General features: G+C 43.0%; 1 protein-coding gene across 2 annotated transcripts in view; it reads left to right on the forward strand.

Annotated features, from left to right (window-relative positions):
- RCAN1 (regulator of calcineurin 1) overlaps nt 1–14990 on the forward strand; it is a 75500-nt gene extending 60510 nt beyond the window's left edge. Inside the window, exons 1-4 of one of the 2 annotated variants that reach the window (XM_069945429.1) lie at nt 7065–7316; nt 12251–12424; nt 12740–12899; nt 14325–14990. In XM_069945429.1, coding sequence (XP_069801530.1) covers nt 7230–7316; nt 12251–12424; nt 12740–12899; nt 14325–14503 — 600 coding nt within the window. In that variant the 5' untranslated portion in view covers nt 7065–7229 and the 3' untranslated portion in view covers nt 14504–14990. Of the gene's footprint in view, nt 1–7064; nt 7317–12250; nt 12425–12739; nt 12900–14324 lie in introns of those variants that run through there. The other variant, XM_069945428.1, reaches the window with a different exon arrangement.
- Nucleotides 14991–15407: the final 417 nt, after the last annotated feature.

A 15407-nucleotide genomic window follows, 5' to 3' on the forward strand; every position in this document is an offset into this window, starting at 1 on the left:
AGTGCGTCCCAAGATGGCAGCCGGGGTCGACAGTGATTCATGAGTATACTGTATTACACTTCCAGGTCCATGGTCAAGGTGGAGGAGGGGGTGCTTGGGGTAACATGGGGAAGGGGGACATTCACTTAAAGGACAACTCCTGCGGGACCCCAAAAAAAAAAAAAACACAGACACACACAGACACCATACTCACCATCTCTCCGGTGACGATCGCCACTCGATTCACCCGCCGTCCGCCTCTCCGTCGCCGCCGTCCGCCATCCAGCGATGTCTCCGACTTCCGGGTCCAGGGGATGGAAAAGGCTGCCGGTGCGCTTGCGCATCGGCAGCCTTTTCATTGGCTAGAGCGCATCACATGGCTTCCAGCAAGCTCAGCCAATCAGGGCTGAGCAAGCTGGAAGCCATGTGATGCGCTTCAGCCAATGAAAAGGCTGCTGGTGCGCATGTGCACCAGCAGCCTTTTCATCCCCATTCACTTTGCATGAAGACGCCGAGGAGGAAGAAGACCCGGACCGCCCCTCGGCTCTGACGTCGTCGTCACCAGATGCCGCCCCGGAGAAGAGGACCGTGACGATCGTAATAGGTAATGTATACATTCTTTAACTTCCGGGGTGGGGGGTCGGGGGTCCGAAAGTGGGGGAAGGGGGCCAGGCCGGGTATTTAACCACATTACAAAGTTATATAACTTTGTAATGTGTGTTAAATGAGCAAAAAAAATTTTTTGTGGGAGTTGTCCTTTAAATAACACATATTACAATGTTGTTTAACTTTGTAATGTGTGGTTTTTAGTGAAAAAATGTTTTACAACGCACTACCCCTTTAACCCCTAACCATTCCCCTTCTATTACTGTTGCTGTTAATTTCTGTTCTTTCAGTCACCTCTGAACAAAATAATTTTTTTTCTACATTTTACATTCTTTCCTATTGAACACATATTCCCCACCGGCCCAATTGATGTGGGTGTGCGGTACATAATGTATGGCACGTATTATACATCTCAGAATACATAAATACTTCTTCCTTCTTGCTCTGCGGGTGAGCACCGCCACATTCTCTACAGATCGCTGGAAGGTAGAATGAGAAATGTCAAGGGCCTGCTCCACCTTTTCTAATGGAAAAAAAAATTGGCACCACTGCAAATATTCTGCTACTGTTTTGTGTGTATGCAGCTCCTATTCAGACAGGTGCAGCTGCCGCTCCTTGGGTACGGACTGTGAACATAATCCTGGTGATGTCCAGTCCTGACCTCTGTAGAAGCCTCCTTATTCAGAGCAGGTCAAGATTGATTACACTCAGCAGTGGGGGAAACCCACACATGCGGGTACATGCTTCACAGGGAACGCCCACTGAACTCTGAACCTGCAGCTCCACAAGCAGACCAATAAAATCCGCAAAATAGAAGTAACTTAGTAATAAACCTACAACTAATATGAAGGAACATGCTCCAGAAGAGAAGGGAACTGAGCAAATGTGAAGGAGACCTAAAGCCTTTGAGCTATTTTTTTGCCTTCCAGGCCAAAGTCCATGGGTCCAATCCCATCTGCAATAGTGAATAGAAATTACTAATATGTTTGAGGGGCCTTGGGCCTTCACTCCTGTGCTGACATTTATGTTTGCGCTGATAGATCAGTGCTGAGGGGCAGCACTCAATAAAACTGAGGCACTCTTTTTGTCCTAACTAAAAAAAATTAAAATAAAAAATAAAAAAATATATATATACTGTGTATGTATATATATATATATATATATATATATATATATATATATATATTATATAATATATAATTTTTTTTTTTTATCACTATCCTGTAGACACAAAGAGCCCAGCTCTAAGAAATTATCGGTAATGACTCTCGCTCATCCAGGACACTTTAATTTTATTTCTCCCCTTAGTAGCGATGTCTCCCTCTATAAACGGGAGGTAGATCACAGGCCGCCTCTTACTCTCCAGAGGTGACAACAGTTCTGGACAAGCTGCTGATGGTGACATCTATCACATTCCCACGTGTCTGCCAATGCAGCCGCTAATCTAATATATGTAGGTACAGTATTCTCAGCATTGGTTGTAAAAGTACAAACAGTTTAGATAATGGATGTGTGTGTTGGTGTAACTTGTTCTGTGGAACAGCTACCAAGGGTATACCATAAATGTTATGGGGAAGTCACCAGGGCTACCTTACCTGCACAAAAGGCTGGATATTAATGTGGCTATGGTCATTCTATATATTAGGATGGACCAACTATTTGACTTTAGGAGTCATGTAGACAACTCTAAGGGCAGTTAATTTGCCATAAGAACTTACATAGAGAAGCCCAAAAAATTAGGTACCAGCAACAATTTTCTATTGCATTGGCCACATGGCTTGTGGGGTTGTCCAGCCATGGGGTAAGGCAAGGTGGATAGAAGATACAAAAGTTGGCATACTCTTGAAAAGTTTTGACATACTTGCATACTTTGTCAGGTGTCGGATCTACCAACAGATGACATATCATCCATTGCAGAAAGTAACTTGTCACAACATGATCCCGGACTCAAGTGCACAAATATTTACCCTGGGATAACTGAGCGTCTCTCCGAGAGACGCCAAGGTGATTACAGCATCAGGGACATATCAGTTCTAGCATAGTTTCTGTGGATGAGTAGTGTGACACTAGAGGGTGCAGGGGTGGAAATCTCACTCAGGCCCCTCTCCCACACCAGTATTATAATGGTCGTTGGGGCCCTGCCTGGACGTTATATTGGGGTCCTGTGTTTTAGGTTACATCTCTGCTGAACAATTAAATAGTTCAATAACCTAATGGCCCTATTCCACGGAACGTTTGTCGTTCATAAATTCGCTAAAACGACCGCTCATTAACGATAATCGTTCCGTGGAATAGATGTAAACGATCGAACGACTACAGCCAAATCGTCGTTCAGTCGTTATAAAATGTTTTTCAACATGTCGAAAAAAAATCGTTAGTCTTTCAACGATAATTCGCTAATCGTTTTGTTGAATTAGAAATCGTGAAATCGTTCACCCAATGTGTTGAAAAACTAGGTGTGTTGTATTCAAATTATCACCCCGGCGAACGTTTTAAACGAGCATGTAACGACCGCAAAGTAATCGTTATCGTTCACGTGTTATATGTTGTCGTTCGCAAAATATAGTCGTGAATTAATCGTTAACGAGCGGTCGTTTTAGCGAATTTATGAACGACAAACGTTCCGTGGAATAGGGCCATAAGTCTGAGTCATGCAAAGTTTACAGTCTACAGTTTAATCTTCAGGGGGCAGGGCTTTGAGTCCTGACCTAAGGGCCACAACCCCCATGAAACAGAAGACATGGGTGCTAGTTTTGTCTTTTGGCTGTGGGGCTTTATTTTAAACCAGTAGCCATTTGTGCCACAAAGCAATCACCTGGAACAATTTTGCCCTTGCCAGTCTGACCTTCAATGTACCACCATGTGTATCCTTACTGGGAATTCTAGTTTTCATGGTAGCCACAGATTGGAAATTGCCGATAGCGCTATAGGACCCATTCTGTACGGTGCATAAATATCTCCCATGCATATTGTGCCTAAAAAAAAGTGCCATATGTTAGCCCTATAGTATTTGCATGCCGTTGCATGGAACAAAAATACTCAGTAAATTGAAATCCAGGTTACCCGTCCCCTCTCTGTCCTTTTTATCTCTTCAGGGGAGAGTCCCCCATACATTCTACATGGTTGGCGGATCCTCCCAAAATTGTCAGGTTCGGCTGACCTAACCTAATGTCTTTTCCCAGCTTAGAAGTCATACCAGTCATTAGCGCCGGGCACCAGACCTGAGCAGGTTATCGCCACATTTTTTGGGCTTCGTAACTCATTGCTGTACCTGCAAGGTGCCCCCAAGATCAAAAATTTCTCAATGTCGATTCTGTCTGTACTTTCCAGGAAGTTCATCTGAGGTCTCTCTGCTTTATGTGCACAACAGACAGAGAGTCTCATGTTATTCCAGGGACTTTCTCCTTTGTGCATGATCTATCAAGAGTCTAATTGTAATCTGCCATCAGATACAGAAGCTCCAAACACATTAAGTGGACATTAGTGTTCACGCTATCTCTTGCAGGATCCTAACCCGCACTCGGGGCGAGGCCGATACAGATCCAGAGCAATCTGCACTATTCAGAAAACAATAATTCCAATGGAACATTGTCCTCTCTTATGTCAGGGTGTCGCCCTGTCCTGGCCAGTTTCCTTTATTTGTTGTTCTCTTATTCAGGGTTTTGCTTTGTCACTTGTTCCGTAATGGGAAGATCAGCTGTATCTGTCATAAGATCGGGATCAGTGGGATCATATAAACCAAACTATAAAGCTATATGTCACAGAGCCCGGCTTTATGATCTGTGGGGGTGTGACCTCTGAAACCACCATTGATCCTGAGGTAAAAGGGTCTGCAGTGCTGATTAAAGGGATGTTTACATGGGGCAATTACTGACCAATTGGATCTATTCTTTGGGATAAACTTCTAGATCAGTGCTCATATTGGCGTCCAGTGTAAAAGGGTCGTAAGTGCTGGATCTTCTAGTAAATGGTTCCTGCATACTGGTATTGGGAACTGCAGCACATCTCCATTCACTATAAAAGAGCTACTCCTGCTCAGTGTGTGTCTGGGGTACTGCTGTGCCGGGAAAAAAGCAAGCAGAGGTTAGCTATCCCCAGCTATTATAAAGTCATGGCATATCTTAGGCATGGATTCAACGGCTACCTGTGCACCCTATATAGTTCTACCGTATAGTATGGTTTTATAGGTTGGAGTAAGAATGTGTGTAATCTCAAGGTTTGGTATGGTGTGTATGCTCTGGAGTAGGACAGGATTTTACTGCACATACTGTAAACACGATTACTGGCACATCTGTATCTGCTGCCATAGACTATGGCCCCTGTTCTCCAGATAGGTGATGGTTCCTGAACCAGTTGGGCATTTATGGCTTATTCTGTTACACAATGTTATGTTACAGACCATTGGTGGCCACTTACTTTTTAAAGGGCTTGTTGAGTTTCGAGAACCAGTTCTCCTATTAAGGAATTCTAAGTTAAAAGAAAGGCATTCTCTGTGACCAAAGTGGAGAGTGGTTACAAAGAGCGTTTTCCTCTCTGGGGGACCTATTCTGCCCTGCATTATACAGGCATTAATGGACCCTGTACACTACCTAATCTACCCAGTGGTGGTGCAGTGGCGCAGCAGAGAAAAGTAGGTATTGTCCAAAGTGGAGAACCTCAATAAGTCCCAATTGGTGCCAGTTATTTCTACTTCAGCTACTTTCATGCAAAAATAAAGCCATTGCTGACGTCCCGGCTGTGTGGTATTACAATTCGTCTCTATTCATTACGATGGAACTGAGCTGCAAAATCCACACCCAAACTGAGGACGAGAGAAGTGCTATTTCTGCAAAAAAAAGCATCCATGTTTTTCTAGGCCTGGATAACCCCTTTAAGGATGCATCTTAAGGCTGGGTTCACACTACGTATATTTCAGTCAGTATTGTGGTCCCCATACTGCAACCGAAATCAGGAGTGGATTAAAAACACAGAAAGGCTCTGTTCACACAATGTTGAAATTGAGTGGATGGCCGCCATTTAATGGCAAATATTTGCTGTTATTTTAAAACAACGGCTGTTATATTGAAATAATGGCAGTTATTTACTGTTATATGGCGGCCATCCACTCAATTTCAACATTGTGTGACCAGATCCTTTCTGTGTTTTTAATCCACTCCTGGTTTTGGTTGCAATATTAGGACCACAATACTGACTGAAATATACGTAGTGTGAACCCAGCCCCAAGGTGTTATTCAGTGCCACAAAAACATGGCCACTTTCCCCCCTCTCCTGTCTCCAGTTTAGGTGCAATTTGCAGTTAAGCTCCATTTACTTCAATGGAACTGTGTTTGAAACGTCACCCAATCTGGAGAAAAGAGAGGGTAAAAGTGGCCATGTTTTTGTAGCGCTGGATAACCCTTTTAACCATATGTAACCCAACACTCCCCAGCTGAAGTATATACAATGTGTGAGCAGGAAGCGGTTAACTATGTGTCCGGGGAGCTGTGATGGCGGTATACAGCTGTAATTACTGAACGCTGTTAGAACATATTTTCCCTCTGAGCATTAATATTTCCTCAAGTGTCCTCGCTGCACATGCATTAGTAACCTGTGGTCAATAATTCAACGCTTGTTTCCCTGTCCGGGGGGACCAGGCCTCAGGCCCTCATTTCCTTTCTAGAAGACGATCCGCCCCTCATGTGCTGAGGGATTATACAGCTCTCTAATAGACTTTCGGTATTCATTCATCACTGTTAGCTAAATCTCTGCTTGCTGTCATTTTATACAGATATTGAGTGCAGCTCTTTAGTACAATACAGGATGTTACGATCAGTACAGGATAAGTAATGTATGTACAGAGTGACTTCACCAGCAGAATAGTGAGTGCAGCTCTGGAGTATAATATAGGACTTTGGGTCAGTACAGGATAAGTAATGTAATGTATGTATACAGTGACCCCACCAGCAGAATAGTGAGTGCAGCTCTGGAGCATAATACAGGATGTCACTCAGGATCAGTACAGGATAAGTAATGTATGTACACAGCAACTCCACCAGCAGAATAGTAAGCACAGCTCTGAAGTATAAGGATAAGTAATGTTTGTACACATCCCCTTGTCTCTTGTCTCGGTTACATTGTTTCGCCTCCTAATTTACTCACAGCCGCCTTGTTGTGTTTTCCTTTCCCTTCTCCTCTCGGATAATGTCTGTGTGTCCAGCCGGGCTGCATGCATTAACATTTTCCATCTTAAGACAGGCTCAAGTGGAGCGAGCATGTAGCCTGAGTGTTGAATGGAATTACTAGCTGTGGAAACTATGTAGCCAGAGGTCCTGATAAAGGAACTGCTATGCAAACCTCAGCTGTTTTTCCATCCTGCAAAGCAGAAAGAAAAAAAAAAAAAGTTAATTAGCATAGGGAAAGTGACTAAGGCTGACGTCACCCCCTTCCCAGCCAGTTCTGCTCCGTCCTTCTTCCCGGCTACTTGGAACAGGAGTTTGCTCAGGAATTTGCTGCCCCATAGGACCCAATCTGCAGAGTTTGGCTGGGAGGAGTTGGAGCAGGCGCCTTATATACACAGTTTAGTGTAGACTTTGCTTCCTTAAGTGTCCTGCTCAGTTCTTGTAACTTCATAGTCAGCTCCGCTCTGCCCTCAGCACACACTCAAGATGCATTTTAGTAACTTTAACTACAGCTTCGCCTCCTTGGTGGCCTGTGTGTCTGAGAACGATATCTTCTATCAGAACGACGTCAGGGTAAGCCCAGTTTTCCATTGGTTTATTTTACTTTTACATCATTATTTGATATGGAATTACATTTGGATGTAGCAGAGCTGATTCTGCGAATACGTTTTTTTTTTTTCCTCGCAAATAATATGCTGTGACGTCACAATAGGGCACGTTTGTTGACAGTCGTGGCACAGTCAACTGTGCTAAAAAGAAAGCATTAGGATCATTGTATGTGCTATGTACAACCAACAAGATATTGGTTCGTTGCTTATTCTCACATCTGGATTAAATATGGATTTTTCACTTACAATTTAAAGCACTAGCAGAATTGTGAATGCAGCTCTGGTTTACATGTTTTTTTTACGTTGAAATCGCACCAATTTTTGCATAAAAAGTATACAGTGTCACTCTTTAGACCGCCACTGAGTTTAATAGAGGATGGTGAACTACACGAAATAAAAGTGACACTTTGTTATATGTATTATGGTCTGTGGTTCCTAAAGAGAGCAATGAGAGATTACAAACTTTAATCCATTGACATTTATGAGCGTTAAAAAAAGTCCTAATGTGATGCGTTAAAACATTCTGCTTATTGAGAATAAAATCCATGCATGCACAAAAAAGTATGATACAAAAAAAAAAAAAAAATCTGATGTACGGAAGTGAATCAGCCTGGAGCTGACTCTGCTTCATTCATTTGCATTGTCCCTGTTTAGTAAGTTTGTAGGATTCAGTGTCGCCATTGTTGCCAAGGATGCACCCCGTGAACAGTGCTGCGGAATCTGTTGGCGCTATACAAATTAATATTAATAATAATGATGTCAGTGGATTGCTTGTTATTGGCCAGAGGGGCGTTGTTATAATTATTGTTCGCTCGCTGACCTTGTGTCTTCATATAGATCTGCCTGCATTATATCATTCTATAGATTATTACTTCGATATCATTATATACTTTATTACTTTTTTTATTATATTGTATTATAGTATGTTTGGAATTTTTTACTATTTTTTTTAATACAGTTTGAAAAGGACAGTAGAGTTTTTCAGTGTATAATATAATTTAGATATTCCCTCCCCCCTCCTTCATATGATCTGTAGCAACAAATCTGGAACCAATGCGGTTTGCATGGATTTGTTTTGCAGATTGTTATTATTTGTGTGAACAGGACTGTCCCTAGGACCAGGTATCAGATACACAGACTGCTATGTAGACCATAGGGACAAACACCTGGCTTTGCCGCCATCTCTTTTTTATGTGTCATTCTGCAACTTTCTAATATACTTTGTTATGAAACTGGCTTTGTTGCCCATAGTAACCAACTAGAGCTCCACTTTCTGGTAAAATGAAAGCTGCATTCTGTTTGGCTGTTAGGGGGCAACAAAGTGTTTCCTTATTAGTTGCTTTAGCAACCAATCACAGGGCAGCTTTCGTTTCTCAGGAAAAGTAAATCTGTGCTCTGATTGGTTGCTAAGGCTGTGTCCATATACAAAGGGCCCTCACCTAATACTGTAGGAATATCATATGCTTAATTTCGGTTAATAAAATGCCGTTTAGGAGCGCAGACACTTTGTCCTGTACTCTTACTGACAAAGGGGCTGTGGACCCCCTATGGCAGTGGCCCTTGGACAGGGCCCTACTACACAAGGGGGCAGTTATTGGACCCTTTATCCTTTTGATTCACGAATTATACCTGGCCTGATGGATGATGGGAAGTAAAGTGTGATCATTGGTATTGGGGTCTGCATATGGCTTTTGCAGCACAATAATATCCTCATTTATTGCCTGAATTTTTGGACCTCTTTGCAGATGTAACAACATTACATGTCCGCCTCTTGGGGCAATGATTGTTGTTAGTCTGGCTGGTGGACAGCCCATACTATCATAATTATGTACAGGGAAATGCCAAGTATGTAAAGGCTGACTGCCCCCTGCTGGTCAGTGTGGAGAAGTGTGATACTAAGAGCATATGCTGTATACAGGGTAACCAGGTGCTGGATTATTTTGTGTACTATACGCAGGGTAACAAGGTGCTGTGTTACTATGTGTACTGTACACGGGGCAACAAGGTGCTAGATTACTAGGTGTACGGTACGTGGGGTAACAAGGTGCTGTAGTATTATGTATATGGTTATTCTATACCAGAGGGATGCACGCTTCTATAGGACTATTGTCATTTGTTATATTGCTGTCAGCATTGTCTCAGTATTGAATGGATGTATAAAGAGATGATAGATAAATATGAGATACATAGATGTAGGCAGGTGGATAGATATGCGATAGGTGGATAGCTATCGATAGATGGATAGATACACGATAGATGGATAGATATGCGATAGGTGGATAGCTATGCGATAGATGGATAGCTATGCGATAGATGGATAGCTATGCGATAGATGGATAGCTATGCGATAGATGGATAGCTATGCGATAGATGGATAGATATGCGATAGATGGATAGCTATGCGATAGATGGATAGCTATGCGATAGATGGATAGATACGCGATAGATGGATAGCTATGCGATAGATGGATAGCTATGCGATAGATGGATAGATACGCGATAGATGGATAGCTACGCGATAGATGGATAGCTACGCGATAGATGGATAGCTACGCGATAGATGGATAGCTACGCGATAGATGGATAGCTACGCGATAGATGGATAGCTACGCGATAGATGGATAGCTACGCGATAGATGGATAGATACGCGATAGATGGATAGATATGCGATAGATGGATAGCTACGCGATAGATGGATAGATACGCGATAGATGGATAGATACGCGATAGATGGATAGATATGCGATGGATAGATAGATAGTGGATGGATGGATCTTGCACTCTTTTCACACCTCTGTCACAGGTTCTGCCACATTGGATGTAAAGTGCTGTAGTCACTGAGGTCCATCAATATCCCCAATAACCATCTGCAGCCAGGTTTCCAGGTTTCAGGCCTTGGTCACAGATCCACAGGAAACCAAGCTGGACACAAACAAATTTTTAGGGATCTCCCAAGAGATCTTATAGACTATAACTGGATCTACCACAAAAGTGTAAAAGCTATACAGACAAATATCACATTACATGCCGCTTGTCCTCCCTCTACGCCACATATATGATGTGAACACCATAGATAGATGAATGTAAAGAGTATATTGCCATCTGTCATAGCCGCTCATGAATTCTTCTACACACTACAATACATAATCATAGCAATGAGCAACACTTCGCTGGTGTCATAGTTATCATTGTAGTGTTTGGTAATATTTGCCACCATCTTAGACACACAAATTCTCCATTTTCTTGTTTAATTAACCATAAGAGAGAACAGGTGACAGGTGACCGTCACCCCACCAGTCTTATGTGCCCTGGATGGCGTCTTACGAGGGGCAGCATCATCGCTGACAAGTGAATTAAGCCGACGCGTTTTTCCTGTCTTTACTGTGACATTCTTTCCACGGGGGGAGTGACAGCTGCTCTTTTCAGGAGGAAAGCGACAGCTGCTGCAGTGGAAAACATATTCATTTATTGTACAGACAATTTGTCATTGTCTCTTTGTCGATGGGCCGTCATTTAGGCTCCTAATCGGCACTTTACCCGGTGTGGTGGCAGCAGAGACAAATGCCATTCATTTGTCATATGGGGCTGGATGCTTAATGCACTCCACGAAAATTGCCGAGTATATTACTCAGACTGTGTCGCTAGCGTTCCTATACAGCAGTGTTTTTCAGCAGTGTTGCTTTCCAGTGGTTGCAGAATTACAGCTGTCAGGCATGCTGGGAGTTGTAGTTTTTCAACAACTGGAGAGGCACAGGGTAAGGAAAACTATATAGAGCAAACAATTCTCTATACACATGTGCACACATTATATTCTCCATCACCTCTCCTTATTACAGCCAATAGGAGTTAAGGTTTTATCAGACTCCGACTCCGGTTCCTTCATAAATGGCCAGTCAGACACCAGGGAGTTATTTATCACACTGGTGTAAAGTAAATCTGGCTCAGCAGCTTCTCCCTAATGTCCTACATGATCCTGGGGCGACTTCTAAGGGAATAAGGAAAGATATAAAGCAGATTCTCCTGTGTGTGCAGTCGATGCAGCCAGTCTCCAGCCTCCATGTCCTGAACAACTCACAACTAGACTAGATGGAGCAGGAGGTCTTTTCCTGCTGACAATCTTCTCTGTTTCGAACTAAATATTTATAAATATTTATACTTAATATTTTAAAACTGCTAACAATTCCAGATATCTTTTGATAGAGAGATTAGACATAGTGATATAGAGGGGTCAGCCATAGTGATAAAGAGGGGTCAGACACAGGCCCAGATTTATCAGCTTTCTGTCAGCATCTGAGTTCCTGAATCATCGCAGCCTGCCGCCGCCATTGCGCGTGCGCACTCACACAGCCTGCTGCAACCTTAGCAGACATACACAGTCTACTGCAGCCATAGCACACACTCACAGCCTGCTGCAGCCATAGCGCACACTCACAGCCTGCTGCAGCCATAGCACACACACACAGTCTACTGCAGCCATAGCACACACACACAGTCTACTGCAGCCATAGCGCACACACACACACACACACACACACACACACACACACACACAGTCTGCTGCAGCCATAGCACACACACACAGCCTGCTGCAGCCATAGCACACATACACAGTCTAATACAGCCATAGCACACACACACAGCCTGCTGCAGCCTTAGCACGCTGAAGAAAAACACGCTCCTCCTCCTCCTCAGTGTTACACAGGATATCTTCATATTACACTGCTGCTCATATAAAATCATCCAGAATGAGAACAGCATAGATCTACCCCCATACAATGGACTCCTTGTGCTCAGAAACATTACTGATATGGTGGGACGAATAAGTCTAATCCTGTTTTGTACCTTTTTATGTGTGAAAGAGTCATCACATCTAACTGTTTCAAATTCCTCTCTTTCAGACCAAATTCGAGTCTCTGTTCAGGGCATACGATAAAGACTCCACTTTCCAGTACTTTAAGAGTTTCAAGAGGGTGAGGATCAACTTCAGTAACCCACTGTCAGCGGCGGAGGCCAGAATTCAGCTACACAAGACAGAATTCCTGGGGAAGGAAATCAAGCTGTACTTCGCACAGGTCCGTCTGAGCCACTGTTCACACTTCACATACTTATTGTGCTTTGTTAGCCCTTTGACCACTAAGGCTGACATAGTACCCATTGCAGATGTTGTGTCAGCCAACATTATAGCCGTAGGAACTTGTATTGCCGCATAGGTCGGTAGAGTGGCTACCTATGTAATGGTGGCAATTATACTCATCACCCAAAGGCTTAATAGTAGTCCATATTTTATGGATATAAGCAATTGTTGGATAAAGGGACTTGCTGAGTATGAATTTGACACGTCTGTCTGAACAGTATATGTCAATAGTCCCTGTCTTGTTCTTTTGTAGACATTGCATATAGGAAGTTCACACCTGGCACCACCAAACCCAGAGAAGCAGTTCCTCATCTCCCCTCCAGCCTCCCCTCCTGTGGGCTGGAAACAGGCAGATGACGCCACTCCGGTTATCAACTACGATCTCCTATACGCCATCTCCAAGCTCGGACCAGGTAGGCACTGCTACATATATACTGACTGATAGACATCAGCAAATGCAATAAATATTGGTGGTCGTGCATAGTCTCACTACTGATCCCAACAACATGTTTTCAAAGGGTTATCAAGGGTTAGAAAAAACACAGCTTCTTTCTTGCAAACACAGTGCCATCCTTGTCTTCAGTTTGTCTTTGTCAATGCAATTTACCTTCACTCACTTCAATTGTACTGAGCTGTATTACCACATGTAAGCTGAAGACAGAAAAGGATACAGCTCTGCTCCCACTTAGCTTGGTTCATTGTATAGATACTAGAAGCAGTGAGCCAGAACACGTCTCGTGTTGCACAGTGGTCACTTCTTTTCTCGCGCAGGAAGTAGAACCTATTGACAGAGAAGGTTTCCTCCGAGCCGTCCAGAAATAGCTGCTGATTATAGAACATGCGTGGGGCCAAGTTTCCATTCTTTCCAGACACATTCATCCAGTTATTTTTTTCTATGTAGCACATTTTTCCTACATTAGGCAAAAGGGGAAAAAAATATCCCAGGACGCAGCTGACAAACTACGCCTCATCCTCTTACTAATGTGGGAAAATTGGCTCGGGTTACCAGGAGAAATCTCCGATGGAACCTGCTTTCCAGGCAGTCATTCTCCCTTATGCCTCCAATATAATAGTTTATTATCCTATATATACTGGGTGATAACAGTGTCCATGGCCTTTATAATTCTGCTATCCACAATAGTATTTTTATTTTAAAGGAATTATCTTTTTCATTAGAAAACCCCTTTTTAGATTCTATTAGAATCCCTCATCTTTTGGCTAAAGTAGAGAGAGCGCAACAAAGAGCGTCTCTTGCTCTGGAGGACCTGCCCTGTCCCACATCACCCAGACAATCCATTAATCTGAATAGACACTGTGTAATACTTAGGTTCTCCAGTGGTGGCACTGCAGGGAAACAAAACAGGTGTCCCTACAGCCAGCGGCTGTAATCTGATTGTCCATGTGAACTTGCTATGCTTATTCTCCTTTTCTCCAGGAGGATCTGGATGCACAGTAAAGTAATGCAGGGCTTAGCATTCTGCAAACTTGTTAATCATTTGTTATCAATGCTACAAGGGCTGCCATATGACCTTGACTTGTGATCTTTTGAGGAGGCATTTAAAGAGAACATTAAAAAACAGAGCGGCAGGAGCTGAGCAGCTTGATGTATATCATTGTGGGAAAAGATTCAGAAGCACTTGTCCTTTATTCATCTGAATCTCTGCTTGTTCCAAGCTTTGGAGTCAAGTGGGCGGTCCTACCTTCTAATTGGCAGTTATTTCTCTGAGAAAGGCCATCAGTCACTGCTTAGGGCCACCCACTTTGATTACAGAATAAGCAAATAAAGAGTAAGTAAATTTCTATAATGGCTATTTATGCTTGCCCCTCACTCTTCACAGGTGAGCAGTATGAACTCCACGCTGCCACAGATACCACCCCCAGCGTGGTCGTGCATGTCTGCGAAAGTGATCCCGAAAACGAACTGGAGGTTGAAGAAGACGAAGATGGCATGGGCAAACCCAAACCAAAAATCATCCAGACAAGGCGGCCAGACTACATGCCCATCCACCTGAGCTGAAGAGGAGGACCTGGGCGTTTTGAGGACAGACGTCAGTTTTCACTCCATGAATTTTTTTTTCTAACCTGAGGACGACAGAACTCAGCGTGTAGCACAGCGGTGGAAGAGGCTGAGTTTATTCACCACTCTGCTCTTCCAATGCGGTGTGTTTTTTGGCTTGTTCTTTTTACTTTTAAGTCTGCCAGGCAGCACCCTTGCGTTTAGGAGAGTCCATTGGGCCTTGTACAACGACTGATAGGGGAGAGATCGTTTGCCGGTTTCAAAGCCTTTTTTTTTTTTTAAGTTTTTCTTGCTTTTCCGAAGATACTGGTTTGATGGATTAGTAAGGGCTGGCTGCTTTGCGGCCCGGCATGTGCAGAGGGACAGGTGGCTTTATTATTATCCAACCTTTGTACATATTTGATGGTATGCGCACACCTGTCCATTGCAAGCTAGGAGGAAGAGTGCAACTTAAGGTTTTTTTTTTCATTTTTTATTATTATTATTATTATTATTATTATTATTTTGCATGTGAACTCGATGCTGACACTTTTTCTATCATAGATTTAGCTTAGATTTTTTTTTCCCGGTCGCTGGACTATGTGATTGCAACTGCGGGGAAAAAAAAAACAAGATGAATTTTCGATGATCTTTTTGCAGCTCTGATGTATGGAACAAGAGATCGAGAGTTAAAAAAATAAATACAAAAAAACTTTGGACTTTCTACCTTACTGGTTCTTTAGCTATTGATCGTACGTACAATCTGATATACCACCATGTCAGTGACATTACCTTTGCAGTCTAATAGCTTTTTATGAATTCATCTTTGAATGTGTATGCTGTCCGTGTGATCCTGGAAAGACCATGAGATAAAGTATGCAATACCGTACTGCCTGTGTGCTGCTTTCCGAGTCCCCACTGTGAT

Source organism: Dendropsophus ebraccatus, chromosome 11, assembly GCF_027789765.1.
Source record: "Dendropsophus ebraccatus isolate aDenEbr1 chromosome 11, aDenEbr1.pat, whole genome shotgun sequence".
Classification (NCBI taxonomy): domain Eukaryota; kingdom Metazoa; phylum Chordata; class Amphibia; order Anura; family Hylidae; genus Dendropsophus; species Dendropsophus ebraccatus.